The sequence below is a fragment of the Oncorhynchus clarkii genome, chromosome 8, assembly GCF_045791955.1.
Source record: "Oncorhynchus clarkii lewisi isolate Uvic-CL-2024 chromosome 8, UVic_Ocla_1.0, whole genome shotgun sequence".
NCBI lineage: Eukaryota > Metazoa > Chordata > Actinopteri > Salmoniformes > Salmonidae > Oncorhynchus > Oncorhynchus clarkii.
The window spans coordinates 8,971,085-8,985,611 of NC_092154.1; the positions used below are offsets into that span (position 1 = coordinate 8,971,085).

The window sequence follows — 14,527 nt, forward strand, 5'->3', positions numbered from 1 at the left end:
TAGTCAGTCAGATCCCTGTCCTCTAGGTGGGTGTCACTAGTCACTCAGATCCCTGTCCTCTAGGTGGGTGTCACTAGTCACTCAGATCCCTGTCCTCTAGGTGGGTGTCACTAGTCAGTCAGATCCCTGTCCTCTAGGTGGGTGTCACTAGTCAGTCAGATCCCTGTCCTCTAGGTGGGTGTCACTAGTCAGTCAGATCCCTGTCCTCTAGGTGGGTGTCACTAGTCAGTCAGATCCCTGTCCTCTAGGTGGGTGTCACTAGTCAGTCAGATCCCTGTCCTCTAGGTGGGTGTCACTAGTCACTCAGATCCCTGTCCTCTAGGTGGGTGTCACTAGTCAGTCAGATCCCTGTCCTCTAGGTGGGTGTCACTAGTCACTCAGATCCCTGTCCTCTAGGTGGGTGTCACTAGTCACTCAGACCCCTGTCCTCTAGGTGGGTGTCACTAGTCACTCAGTCAGATCCCTGTCCTCTAGGTGGGTGTCACTAGTCACTCAGTCAAATCCCTGTCCTCTAGGTAGGTGTCACTAGTCAGTCAGATCCCTGTCCTCTAGGTAGGTGTCACTAGTCAGTCAGATCCCTGTCCTCTAGGTGGGTGTCACTAGTCAGTCAGATCCCTGTCCTCTAGGTGGATGTCACTAGTCAGTCAGATCCCTGTCCTCTAGGTGGGTGTCACTAGTCAGTCAGATCCCTGTCCTCTAGGTGGATGTCACTAGTCAGTCAGATTGCTGAGGTGTCTCTTTGTTCTCTGTCTGTTTTTGTAATAATACTTTCAACACGTTGTAAACAAAGCAGTGTGTTTAACCAAAGAGCCTTCAGAGAATCTCTACGGATATTTTTCAAGTGGTATTATTTCACTGATCAGATCAAAAAGGGGACACAAGCAGCACACTATACAGTAGAGAGCAAGATAAACATCGATCCATTCACAATATATGTCAGCGTCATCATGTCCTCGGGTCACAACACAAGGCACACAACTTTACAGAGCAAACATTTTTACATTAGAAAGGACGTATGCATTGCAATAGTATACAGCTTCAGAAACCTAACTCGACCTCAGAGGTACTTCAGGTACTGCAGGTGAGGGGTGAGATATGCTGTTTTCCAGTGACCGCATTTTACAGTAGGGGCAATGACTATATGAAATGTAATATTTGTAGGAGGATGTTATTTTGGGGTTGGGATGTGTTTACATTAGTGGAGGCTGCTGAGAGGAGAACGGCTCATAATAATGGCTGGAATGGAGCCAATGGAATCAAACACCTGGAAACCATGGAAACCGTGTGTTTGACGTATTGGATACCATTCCACTGATTCCGCTCCGGCCATCACCACGAGCCCGTCCTCCCCAATTAACGTGCCAACAACCTCCTGTGGTTTACATGTAGGTACGGTGTATCATCTGATTCACCTCTGCCTCTGTTTACAGAGGTAAAGAGGAATGATGGTAATGTGTGTGTTCGTGATGAGTGGGCGTGTTCAATCTCCATAAAGACTTCTCATTTCCATTACATTGAAACTGCAGACCAGCATAACCACCTGTAAACATTGTATAATGATAGCCCTTGGATGCAAGATCAATCTACTTAAACTGAAAGAACACGACTAAAATGATATGAATAACGATTATAACATTTGACTACTAGAAATGCACAAGGCAAAGTACGTTACATACAACTGTTAGTCAAACCTTTACGAAAACGGAGGAAAAGGCTGTTTTTTTATACTGTACAGAAACATACTTGTTGAAATGTGTGTAATATGTTCAATATGTACATTCCATGAGAATCACAGAGTAGCTGTGATGAGTTTATCAGTGGTCAGTGGTCTTGTATGTCTTCCATTTCCTAATACTTGCTCCCACAGTTGATTTCTTCAAACCAAGCTGCTTACCTATTGCAGATTCAGTCTTCCCAGCCTGGTGCAGGTCTACAATTTTGTTTCTGGTGTCCTTTGACAGCTCTTTGGTCTTGGCCATAGTGGAGTTTGGAGTGTGACTGTTTGAGGTTGTGGACAGGTGTCTTTCATACTGATAACAAGTTCAAACAGGTGCCATTAATACAGGTAACGAGTGGAGGACAGAGGAGCCTCTTAAAGAAGAAGTTACAGGTCTGTGAGAGCCAGAAATCTTGCTTGTTTGTAGGTGACCAAATACTTATTTTCCACCATAATTTGCAAATAAATTCCTTGGCCCAGGGCCAAGTTTGGGAAACCCTGGGGTACATGACAAATTATGAGGTTCGAAAGCCTCCATTTAATGTGCAACTTTTTATAATTTGATAAAAGCACAGATGCATTCACCAGACACTGCTCAAACACTACGCCAGTTTTACAGTTCATAACGTTGGGGCAATTGTGCTCCGTTGATTAGTGCTTGGCACGAGCAACACCAGGTGTGGGTTTAATACCCACATGGGCCATATATGCTGAACATATCTGCTTATAGAGGAGTTTGGGATTTAAAAAAAAAAGGGGTCTGCTGCTGAATGCCCAAATATATATATATTCTCTATGCCACACCACATCATGTCATCTTGCTGTTGATGGCCGGGTTCTGTCCGCACCAGTACAGCTTATCCTCCCCTCTCTTCTTCCTCCACTGACACATCAACAGCATCTTAAAGGTCTTCTGAAAAGTCTTATTACACAACGCGTAACACATGGGGTTGATGGTGCTGTTGACATAGCAGAGCCAGTAGCCCAGGTGCCAGAGAGACACAGGGATACAGTCAGAACAGAAGGTGGAGATGAGCACCATGATGTTGTACGGAGTCCATGTTAGGATGAAGGCCAGGAGGATGGCACTGAGGGTCTGGGCAGCTTTCTTCTCCTTGATGAGGACCATCCTCTTCCTCTTGGTGATCTGGCTCTTCAGGACGGGGTCCATGGGCTTGGTGGTGGTTGAGGATGATGGAGAGGAGTTCTGGTGGTGGTTCTGTCCTCCTGTCTGGTCAGACTCAGAGAGACATGGAGGGTCTGTTTTAGGGTCTGTGTTGGGGTTTTTGTCATTCTGAGGGCTGCTGGTATCCTTCGAGACCGGTTTGAACTTGTAGGACATGCCCTTCTTGTTGGGTTTTTTCGGAGGTGGGGTGGCGGTCGGAAAGTACTCGCTTTCTTCATCATCACCATAACCAGCAGGCACCTGTCCGTTTTCAGTCTGACCTTGACCTTTGGACGACCCCTGGGAAGTTGCAGCGGAAACAGGATGATGAGTCTCCTCGTCAGATGAGGTGTAGCTGTTGAAGGATATGACCTGGTCGGCCCGGGCCCAGGCCAACTCGTCCGACCGGGTCGTGGTCTTGGTGACGTTACTCTGATTGGACGAGGACCACGAGGCCTGGTTCCTTCTGTCCCTCCTGTTGTTGCTGGAGCTGAAACAGGACTGTAACAGAACTGTTTTCTGGGGTTTATTAACAGTCTCTGGGTGACCAGATGTGGTGAGGCCCTGCAGCTCAGCCAGGTCCTTGGTGCGTTTCTCTGTCTCCTTGTAGATCTTACAGTAGAGGAAGGTCATGATGGAGACAGGGATGTAGAACGCAGCGATGGCGGTGCCGAACGTGATCACCGGCTCGGAGAAGAACTGGATCTGACACTGGTCTGCCGGGACCGTCCGACCTCCGACAAAGTACTGCCAGCACAGGATAGGCGGCGCCCAGAGGACAAACGACACTAGCCACGCTAGACCAATCATAATAGCCGCCCTCTTCGGCGTCCTCTTGGCCCTGTAGGTCAACGGCCTTGTGATGGAGAAGTACCTGTCGAAACTGATGACTAACAAGTTCATAACGGAGGCATTACTGGCCACGTAATCCATGGCTAACCAGAGGTCACAGGCTAGGTTCCCTAAGGACCAATAGCCCATTAGGATGTATGAGGTGTATAAGTTCATGGACAGAACTCCTATTATGAGGTCAGCGAAAGCTAAGCTGAGAAGGTAGTAGTTGTTGACTGTCTTTAGTTGACTGTTGACCTTGAACGACAGCATCACAAGAACATTGCCTACAACTGTTATCAGGCTGACGATGGCTGATACGGTCCCTATGGTGATGACCTCCCATAGGTTGTGTGGGACGGGCTGAATATCTGATGTGTTGCTTTCGAACGTGGAGTTTTGGATCTGGAGGTCCTTGACGTCCATTTTGAGTGGTTGTCTCTTTATGTTACAGTGAGGCGATAGATATGGAAATGTCTCTCTGTGGCTCCATTATTATTTACTGTTGGCTCCCCTGAAAGAAACGAAAAAACAAGGATAAGACACACTATCTATATATTGGTGTATCTTTCAAAAATCAGTTTAGGCTTTTTGACTTAAAATTTAAATAATACAAAAAAAAAATCATATGTAATTTGTTGTTTAATAAATGTTCATCACTGACGTTTTCTATTTGGTTTATAATTATTTAAACAATTTGTCATTCATGTTTTTCATATCTTGTAATTTTGAAGTCATTCAATGATGAATCATTGTCAGGCGGAAACAATGACCCGGGGTGGGGGTGACAGCGGGACCTCGAGTGGTGAACACAGGGTCCGGGGAAGACGGACAATATGGAACGGAAGGGGCAAAAGCGACCATTATCAAGGCCGAGGTGTGCGGCGGGTCACCTGACACATTTGGAAGGGTGAGGAGCTGGCAAAACGTATCACACCCAAATAGCTGTTGTTGTTGCGATATCGATATTTAGTTTATTAGCTAGCTAGCTGACATGTTGAACATCTCCGGAAAGTTTTTGAACTAAAATGGGCTAGTTATCGATCACGTTTTCAAGTGAAACACGCGTCATTGGAAGTCATGTGTGCAATGTTGTTGGTGTTGCTATGCACAGCGCATGCGGAATGGCCAGTGTGGGACACTTCTCACCTCCGCAAGGATGTAAACATATTGATTTTTTTTTTTTTTTTTTACACATTTCATCATAATCAATTGCCCTCATTCAACATAATTTTCACATATGGAAAAAGTTGTAGACAGCCAACTGGAAGCTTGAGAGAATTCCAAAAAAGACTATAGATGTACAACTCAGTCAAATCTTTGAAATTGTTACATATTGCGTTTATATTTTTGTTCAGTGTAGTTTTAAACATGTCTATTGCAAATTGAGTTACAAAACCATGATGCATCTGCAAAAATCAACTATCAATCTGAAGACCAATATGTCAAGTTTTTGGCAAAGTACCTTACTTTAAATACATTTGACATTTTTGCCTGAAGTTTGTACATTTTCACTCCAACATTCTCAGGTCATTTTATACCATTTTTACTTGAGAAAAATTGATTTAAAAAAAATGTAAACAATAAATATGTTGCTCTAGTTTGTCCATAAATCATACAAACTAGTTTAATTTGCTTATATGCGCTCAGAATGGGGTACTTATTCTGATCAAAAAACATAATTATAATTATGAAATAGATAAGTACAGATCCCAATCTCAGTCATCAAACTTTGTAAAAAATGTTAAAAAAATACTTTTTTTGTTTGTGTGTGTGTGTGTGTGTGGGGGGGGGGTCTAATGTCGGTAAGGAATGCATGGTGTTTCCTTTTAAATGACCTAACCAGTGTGGTCCTGACAACAGATTCAGCTCTGTCCTGACTGAGAAGGTCATTCAGAATATGCTTGCTTGTATTACAAGCTTGAGCTTTGATGAACAGTGATGTCAGTCCCGCCTATCAGTTAGGCTCGTCTTACAACCTGTGATAGTATCAGTTAGGCTCGTCTTACAACCTGTGATAGTATCAGTTAGGCTCGTCTTACAACCTGTGATAGTATCAGTTAGGCTCGTCTTACAACCTGTGATAGTATCAGTTAGGCTCGTCTTACAACCTGTGATAGTATCAGTTAGGCTCGTCTTACAACCTGTGATAGTATCAGAAGACATGTCATTCTCTGTCCTTATGTAGCCTATCCAGAACCGAGTAAATGTGCCAGACACTTAGCTAGACATTTTCTTGTTTTGCTTTGGAAAGGCATATCATATTCCTTCGTAACAGCACTAGATTGGAAAGGCATATCATATTCCTTCGTAACAGCACTAGATTGGAAAGGCATATCATATTCCTTCGTAACAGCACTAGATTGGAAAGGCATATCATATTCCTTCGTAACAGCACTAGATTGGAAAGGCATATCATATTCCTTCGTAACAGCACTAGATTGGCTCATGCTTGAAGAATGAGAGGTAGGCATACTATATAAGATGGCCGTTGGCCATTGCTCCCCAATTCTAAATACTGGCCCTATCTAGAGAAGCAGTGATTCACCGACGTAGAACAGCCTGAACAGCCTAATTCAACTCCCTGAGATCACAAGTAAGCACACAGCAGTTGCACAACATGACATATGTATCCTTTTATTTTGGGGTGAAAGAGTATACTCTGTTGAAAGTATAATTACACATCATGTAAATTACAAAGCCGTTATTGACCTCTGTTAGCAAACCTGAAACCTTTTTTTACTAACTCATAGCTGGTTAACTAAGACCTATTATTAGGAAGAGATCCTTATCTCAAGCCTGCCTGGTTGAACATAAAACATCTCTCCCTCAACCTAGAATACTAAACATTTAGGGCACTGGAGAGAGAGAGGTACTAGGGCTGGAGCAATGCTCTGATAAGGTCACTGTGTGGAGGACATGAACGTTAGGTTGACTTAATTAAGTGATTTTATAACACAATTTCTTTCTCTCCCTCTATCTCTCTGACCCTCTCTCCCCCTCTGTCTCCCTGCCCCTCTCGCCCCCTCTATCTCCCTGCCCCTCTCGCCCCCTCTATCTCCCTGACCCTCTCTCTCCCTCTGTCTCCCTGACCCTTTCTCTCCCTCTATCTCCCTGCCCCTCTCTCCCCCTCTCAGTGTCAGAGGGTTACTACTGTGGTGATGTGGATTGGTGGCCCCAGTGCTTAATTTGAAATGGATCCTGCTGGAACAGGATTCGTCACCTCTCAGTTTTATGGACTGTTTCGTTCCAGAACCTATTTCCCAGGATCCAGTACCTCTCGTGGCGTGAAACATCATTTCCACTGTTTGCAATGTAAATTCATAATTCAAGTTGCCTCCTCTGTAATTCTCCTGCCCCCTAAAAAAAAGGTTAGCCTAATGTGAAAACGTAGATTTTCTGCCAGCGCCTGTTATTCTAAGAACTTATTTTGTTTGGGTCCTGCCCAGGTTTATGGTTTACACAACACTGTAGCCTAGAAACCAGTTGCTGTTGCTGTGTGCCTGTATCTCTCACAGAACAAGAATGAGATTGACTTTCTATGATGTCTTTCCCTCTGTCTGCTCTGATAGTGACGCGCCTGCAACTCTCATCTCTCCATAGTTGTACTTTATCATTTATTTCCTAATAGAATCATAGCCATTGGAGGGGTCTTAGTGGGGATGCAGCACCGCTGATAAATTAAAATACATTTGCCAAAGTTATAGAGTTATATTTATTTTCAGAAATAATTCATAATACTACCCCAGGAGTAGCTTATAATTTAGCCACAGAGGATCAATAGCTTTTTTCTTTTTTCTTTTTAAATAGCCTAGCTGTGGATTGTGTGTGGTCCAATCACAAGGCCTGCCTACAGTCGAGAACGCGTGGCAAATCTATCAGTGAACAGAATGCAGTCAAAAAAAAAGAGGCCTTTTTCAACATCTCAAATACAATCGTTGGGACAGCACAGGTTGGAAAGCAAATGTCTCCTGCCGAAATAAAAATACTTGTCTTTAGGCTACCAAAATATTTGATCCATTTCCAAATAGCCCGATTGAGCGAACAGCGTTGTTTTTACAAATGAAAACGAAAGAGATGGTCTTTTGGCACCAGCACATCGGCCATCGCCGGTGAGTGAGCTGCGCATCACTGGGTGAGTCATTGAAACTGGAAAGATTTTTCGGACTGTCATTTCCTCTTCAAATTGTACAATAGGTGTCTTCTCCACACACCAAGGCTATTGACGGATTCAATAGGTGTCTCCTCCACACACCTAGGGTATTGACGGATTCAATAGGTGCCTCCTCCACACACCTAGGCTATTGACGGATTCAATAGGTGTCTCCTCCACACACCTAGGCTATTGACGGATTCAATAGGTGCCTCCACACACCTAGGCTATTGACGGATTCAATAGGTGTCTCCTCCACACACCTAGGCTATTGACGGATTCAATAGGTGTCTCCTCCACACACCAAGGCTATTGACGGATTCAATAGGTGTCTCCTCCACACACCTAGGCTATTGACGGATTCAATAGGTGCCTCCACACACCTAGGCTATTGACGGATTCAATAGGTGTCTCCTCCACACACCTAGGCTATTGACGGATTCAATAGGTGTCTCCTCCACACACCAAGGCTATTGACGGATTCAATAGGTGTCTTCTCCACACACCAAGGCTATTGACGGATTCAATAGGTGTCTCCTCCACACACCTAGGCTATTGACGGATTCAATAGGTGTCTCCTCCACACACCTAGGCTATTGACGGATTCAATAGGTGTCTCCTCCACACACCAAGGCTATTGACGGATTCAATAGGTGCCTCCTCCACACACCAAGGCTATTGACGGATTCAATAGGTGTCTTCTCCACACACCAAGGCTATTGACGGATTCAATAGGTGTCTCCTCCACACACCTAGGCTATTGACGGATTCAATAGGTGTCTCCTCCACACACTAAGGCTATTGACGGATTCAATAGGTGCCTCCTCCACACACCAAGGCTATTGACGGATTCAATAGGTGCCTCCTCCACACACCTAGGCTATTGACGGATTCAATAGGTGTCTCCTCCACACACCTAGGCTATTGACGGATTCAATAGGTGTCTCCTCCACACACCTAGGCTATTGACGGATTCAATAGGTGTCTCCTCCACACACCAAGGCTATTGACGGATTCAATAGGTGTCTCCTCCACACACCTAGGCTATTGACGGATTCAATAGGTGTCTCCTCCACACACCTAGGCTATTGACGGATTCAATAGGTGTCTTCTCCACACACCAAGGCTATTGACGGATTCAATAGGTGTCTCCTCCACACACCTAGGCTATTGACGGATTCAATGGGTGTCTCCTCCACACACCTAGGCTATTGACGGATTCAATAGGTGTCTCCTCCACACACCTAGGCTATTGACGGATTCAATAGGTGTCTCCTCCACACACCTAGGCTATTGACGGATTCAATAGGTGTCTCCTCCACACACCTAGGCTATTGACGGATTCAATAGGTGTCTCCTCCACACACCTAGGCTATTGACGGATTCAATAGGTGTCTCCTCCACACACCAAGGCTATTGACGGATTCAATAGGTGTCTCCTCCACACACCTAGGCTATTGACCGATTCAATAGGTGTCTCCTCCACACACCTAGGCTATTGACGGATTCAATAGGTGCCTCCTCCACACACCTAGGCTATTGACGGATTCAATAGGTGTCTCCTCCACACACCTAGGCTATTGACGGATTCAATAGGTGTCTCCTCCACACACCTAGGCTATTGACGGATTCAATAGGTGTCTCCTCCACACACCTAGGCTATTGACGGATTCAATACAAGGTCCATTTTAATGATCTCACATTCTCAGTTTGTCAGTGTCAAGGTAACCTGACATTTATATCATATTTTTAAAAAGATTCTGCTTAAGTGTCCAGTCATGTAAAATGACATAGAATTGCGTGTTTACAAAAGGCCCAATTTTTCCCAGACCCTAGGCTGCAAAAAAAGGTATGCATCTCTACTCTAGGCTTTAAGATATGCATGCAATGTTTAAAAAGTCATCAAAAGTCATTTTCCGGTATCTCAGAGCTCCCCAGGTCACCCCCCTCTCCACGCTCACTTTTTTTTCTGGCACATCCCTATGTACAAATTAAGAACTGAGTGGCCCCTCTCTCCTCTCTAGAGAATTACTGTGGTGACGTGTTGGCCTGGTGGCCCCTCTCTCCTCTCAGAGGGTTACTGTGGTGACGTGTTGGCCTGGTGGCCCCTTCTCTCCTCTCAGAGGGTTACTGTGGTGACGTGTTGGCCTGGTGGCCCCTTCTCTCCTCTCAGAGGGTTACTGTGGTGACGTGTTGGCCTGGTGGCCCCTCTCTCCTCTCAGAGGGTTACTGTGGTGACGTGTTGGCCTGGTGGCCCCTCTCTCCTCTCAGAGGGTTACTGTGGTGACGTGTTGGCCTGGTGGCCCCTCTCTCCTCTCAGAGGGTTACTGTGGTGACGTGTTGGCCTGGTGGCCCCTCTCCCCTCTCAGAGGGTTACTGTGGTGACGTGTTGGCCTGGTGGCCCCTCTCTCCTCTGAGGGTTACTGTGGTGACGTGTGGCCTGGTGGACCCTCTCTAGAGAATTACTGTGGTGACGTGTTGGCCTGGTGGCCCCTCTCTCCGTGTTTTGCCCACACTGAAAGATTAGTCACTGTAGAGAAGAGAGAGGAGCAGCAGTCCACAGCTCTCCAGAGGACTCTTCGTGGGCGGAAATGTGTTTAGGAGACGCTTTTCTGGGCAATTAGTGTATCCATGAAATCAGGAATTGTGTCCACATAATGAGCCCTCCCCCCTTTTCGCACTCTCATTTTCTCATTCTCTCTCTCTGCTCATTTGTATTTCTCACTCTCTCTCCTCCTCTCTCCCAACCCCCTCCCTTTCTCTCTCTCGCTCTCTATGTTCCCCCCCCACCCCCCTCGACTGGTGCCTGTTCTGTAGCAGCTTTAGCTGTGTGGTCATGCTGTATCCTAACCTGACTGTTGTAAATCCGAGGCGTTGTGTTGGAGTATCCACTTGTGTTTGTTATGCCGGGAGAACAGGACAAATCGTGACGATCTGGAGGCCGGTAGGTCACAGACTCCTCCAACTCTCATAGCTTGCACACAACTTTTCACTATGTTCACTAAGTAGCCTACACGTTTGTAAAAAAAAACAACATCAGTATTCTTTTATGTAAGAGAATGAGAATATAGGGGCCTAAGCAGGGCAGCATGTACCTTATCATGTTACCTTCCTACAGACGGACATGTTGATTAGCTGGATGCCAGCTTGAGGATGACATTTTTAGTTTGAACTTTTCCCCAATTTCGTGGTATCCAATAGGTAGTTACAGTCTTGTCCCATCGCTGAAACTCCCGTACGGAGGCGAAGGTCGAGAGCCATGCGTCTTCCGAAACAGGACCCTGCCAAACCGCACTACTTCTTGACACACTGCTCGCTTGAATTGGAATTCAATTCAATTCAGTTTAGGTCAAATCCTGAATCGAAATGGGAATTCACCTCAACCCTGGTAGCTATTCTTCTCTGGCTGTGAGCTCAGCTGTGGGTCAAGGAAAATAGATTTTACAAAACTGCTTCTCCCACTTTCAAGGGAGACAGAGGGTGAGACATACACACACCTGAATACCTGCATCCCCTCTAGTGTTCTGTTCAGAGTGTTCTGTACAGAGTGTTCTGTTCAGAGTGTTCTGTACAGAATGTTCTGTACAGAGTGTTCTGTTCAGAGTGTTCTGTACAGAATGTTCTGTACAGAGTGTTCTGTACAGAGTGTTCTGTTCAGACTCTGTACAGTCCATGACCTACTGCTCTAATAATTATACATTTTATAATTAATTTAAATTTAAATATTATTTTACTTTCTAGATATAAGAAGAACATTTAATATTAAAATGGATATTAGCATTAAAGCTGCAACAACAACAAAAATCTCTCAGCCCCACAAAATGTGTAGAATTGCAGGAATTGAATTTGAAAACGGCTAAATGTTCTTTCCGATGCCAAGAGGTGGGCCTTGAAAATGTTCCTTCCAAGGGCCCGAGACTTGCTTCGTCCGGCCATGCACTGCCAAAGTCATAGTAAAACTCCTTGCTTGCTATTTTTATATCGCTCGAGTTATAAAGGGGTCCCGGAAGAATTTGCTATCACAAAAGGGGTCCTTGGACCCGAAAATTTTGAGAGTTCCCTTACACCATAGGAAGATAAAATGAAAGAACTTCTAGATCGAGGTTTTCAAACTTAAACTAATTCCCCAGGACAACTCTGCCATCCACATCTGCTGTGAAATCAACTGTAACCAGGGGACTGCTCGACTTTTATCAGTTCTAGACCTTCATTAAAATAACCCTCTCTCTCCTGTTCAAAGCTCTTATGCAATACACAGTCATCTAAAGTGGAACATCGTACAGCAGGTGAAACTATCAGAACATAAGTCTTAGTTGGACTTTTATTCCCTGTCGTAGCCCTATACAAGAGGCCTGAGTCATACGTAAAGCATGTGATGATCAAATCAAATTGTATTAATGCGCCAAATACAACAGTTAAAGGCTGACTTACAAGCCCCTAACCAACAATGCAGTAAGAATAACAAGTAATTAAAGAGCAGCAGTAAAATAACAATAGTGAGACTATATACAGGGGGTACCGGTAAAGAGTCAATGTGTGGGGGCACCGGATAGTCGAGGTAATTGAGGTAATATGTACATGTAGGTAGAGTTATTAAAGTGACTATGCATAGATGATAACAACAGAGAGTAGCAATGCAAAAAGTCCTGGTAGCCATTTGGTTAGATGTTCAGGAGTCTTATGGCTTGGGGGTAGAAACTGTTTAGAAACTGTTTAGAAGCCTCTTGGACCTAGACTTGGCACTCCGGTACCGTTGCCATGCGGTAGCTGTAGTCTTTGACAATTTTAGGGCCTTCCTCTGACACCACCTGGTATAAAGGCACTGTATAGAGGTCCTGGATGGCAGGAAGCTTTGCCCCAGGGATGTACTGAGCCCGTACACACTATCCTCTGTAGGGCCTTGCGGTCGGAGGCTGAGCAGTTGCCATACCAGGCAGTGATGCAATCAGTCAGGATGCTCTCGATGGTGCAGCTGTAGAACCTTTAGAGGACCCATGCCCCTCTCCTGAGGGGGAATAGGTTTTGTCGTGCCCTCTTCACGACTGTCTTGGTGTGCTTGGACCATGTTAGTTTGTTGGTGACGTGGACACCAAGGAAGCTCTCAACCTGCTCCACCCCATGAGAATGGGGGCGTTCTCGGTCCTCTTTTTCCTGAAGTCCACAAGCATCTCCTTTGTCTTGATCACGTTGAGGGAGAGGTTGTTGTCCTGGTACCACACGGCCAGGTCTCTGACCTCCTCCCTATAGGCTGTCTCGTCGTTGTCGGTGATCAGGCCTACCACTGTTGTGTCATCGTCAAACTTAATGATGGCGTTGGAATCATGCCTGGCTGTGCAGTTATAGGAGGGGACTGAGCTGGCAGGGGGCCCCTGTGTTGAGGGTCAGTGTGGCAGATGTGTTGTTACCTACCCTTACCACCTGGGGGCAGCCCGTCAGGAAGTCCAGGATCCATTTGCAGAGGGAGGTGTTTAATCCCAGGGTCCTTAGCTTATTGATGAGCTTTGAGGGCTCTATGGTGTTGAACACTGAGCTGTAGTCAATGAATAGCATTCTCACATAGGTGTTCCTTTTGTCCAGGTGGGAAAGGGCAGTGTGGAGTGCAATCATCTGTGGATATGTTTGGGCGGTATGCAAATTGGAGTGGGTCTAGGATTTCTGGGATAATGGTGTTGATGTGAGCCATGACCAGCCTTTCAAAGCACTTCATGGCTACAGACATGAGTGCTACGGGTCGGTAGTCATTTAGACAGGTTACCTTACTGTTCTTGGGCACGGGGACTATGGTGGTCTACTTAAAACATGTTGGTATTACAAACTCGGACAGGGAGAGGTTGAAAATGCCAGTGAAGACACTTGCCAGTTGGTCAGCGCATGCTTGCAGTACACGTCCTGGTAATCCGTCTGGTCCTGTGGCCTTGTGAATGTTGACCTGTTTAAAGGTCTTACTCACATCGGCTGCGGAGAGCGTGACCACACAGTCTTCCGGAGCAGCTAGTGCTCTCATGCATGTTTCAGTGTTATTTGCCTCGAAGCGAGCATAGAAGTAGTTTAGCTCATTTGGTAGGCTCGTGTCACTGGGCAGCTCTCGGCTGTGCTTCCCTTTGTGTTTGCAAGCCCTGCCACATCCAACGATTATCAGAGCCGGTGTAGTAGGATTCGTTCTTAGTCCTGTATTGACGCTTTGCCTGTTTGATCGTTCGTTGGAGGGCATAGAAGGATTTCTTATAAGCTTCCAGGTTAGTGTCCCATTCCTTGAAAGTGGCAGCTCTGGCCTTTAGCTCAGTGCGGATGTTGCCTGTAATCCATGGCTTCTGGTTGGGGTACGTACGGTCACTGTGGGGACAACACCATTGATGCACTTATTGATGAAGCCAATGACTGATGTGGTGTACTCCTCAATGTCATCGGAGGAATCCTGGAAAATAATCCAGTCTGTGCTAGAAAAACAGTCCTAGTATCTGCTTCATTTGACCACTTTTTTATTGATTGAGTCACTGGTGCTTCCTGCTTTTATTTTTGCTTGAAAGAAGGAATCAGGAGGATAGAATTATGGTCAGATTTGCCAAATGGAGGGTGAGGGAGAGCTTTGTATGCGTCTCTGTGTGTGGAGTAAAGGTGGTCTGGAGTTTTTTTCCCTCTGGTTGCACATTTAACCTGCTGA

At 45.5% G+C, this 14,527-nt stretch overlaps 1 protein-coding gene across 1 annotated transcript; it reads right to left on the reverse strand.

Moving 5' to 3' along the window:
- Nucleotides 1–2,525: 2,525 nt before the first annotated feature.
- On the reverse strand, nt 2,526–4,210 carry LOC139415497 (muscarinic acetylcholine receptor M5-like). The gene has a single exon (XM_071163601.1). It carries the CDS (start codon nt 4,137–4,139, stop codon nt 2,526–2,528), a length of 1,614 nt encoding a protein of 537 aa, XP_071019702.1. The 5' UTR covers nt 4,140–4,210.
- Nucleotides 4,211–14,527: the final 10,317 nt, after the last annotated feature.

Coding starts and splice junctions, on each gene's coding strand:
- LOC139415497 (XM_071163601.1), bottom strand. CDS start 4,139: ATGGACGTCAAGGACCTCCAGATCCAAAACTCCACGTTCGAAAGCAAC.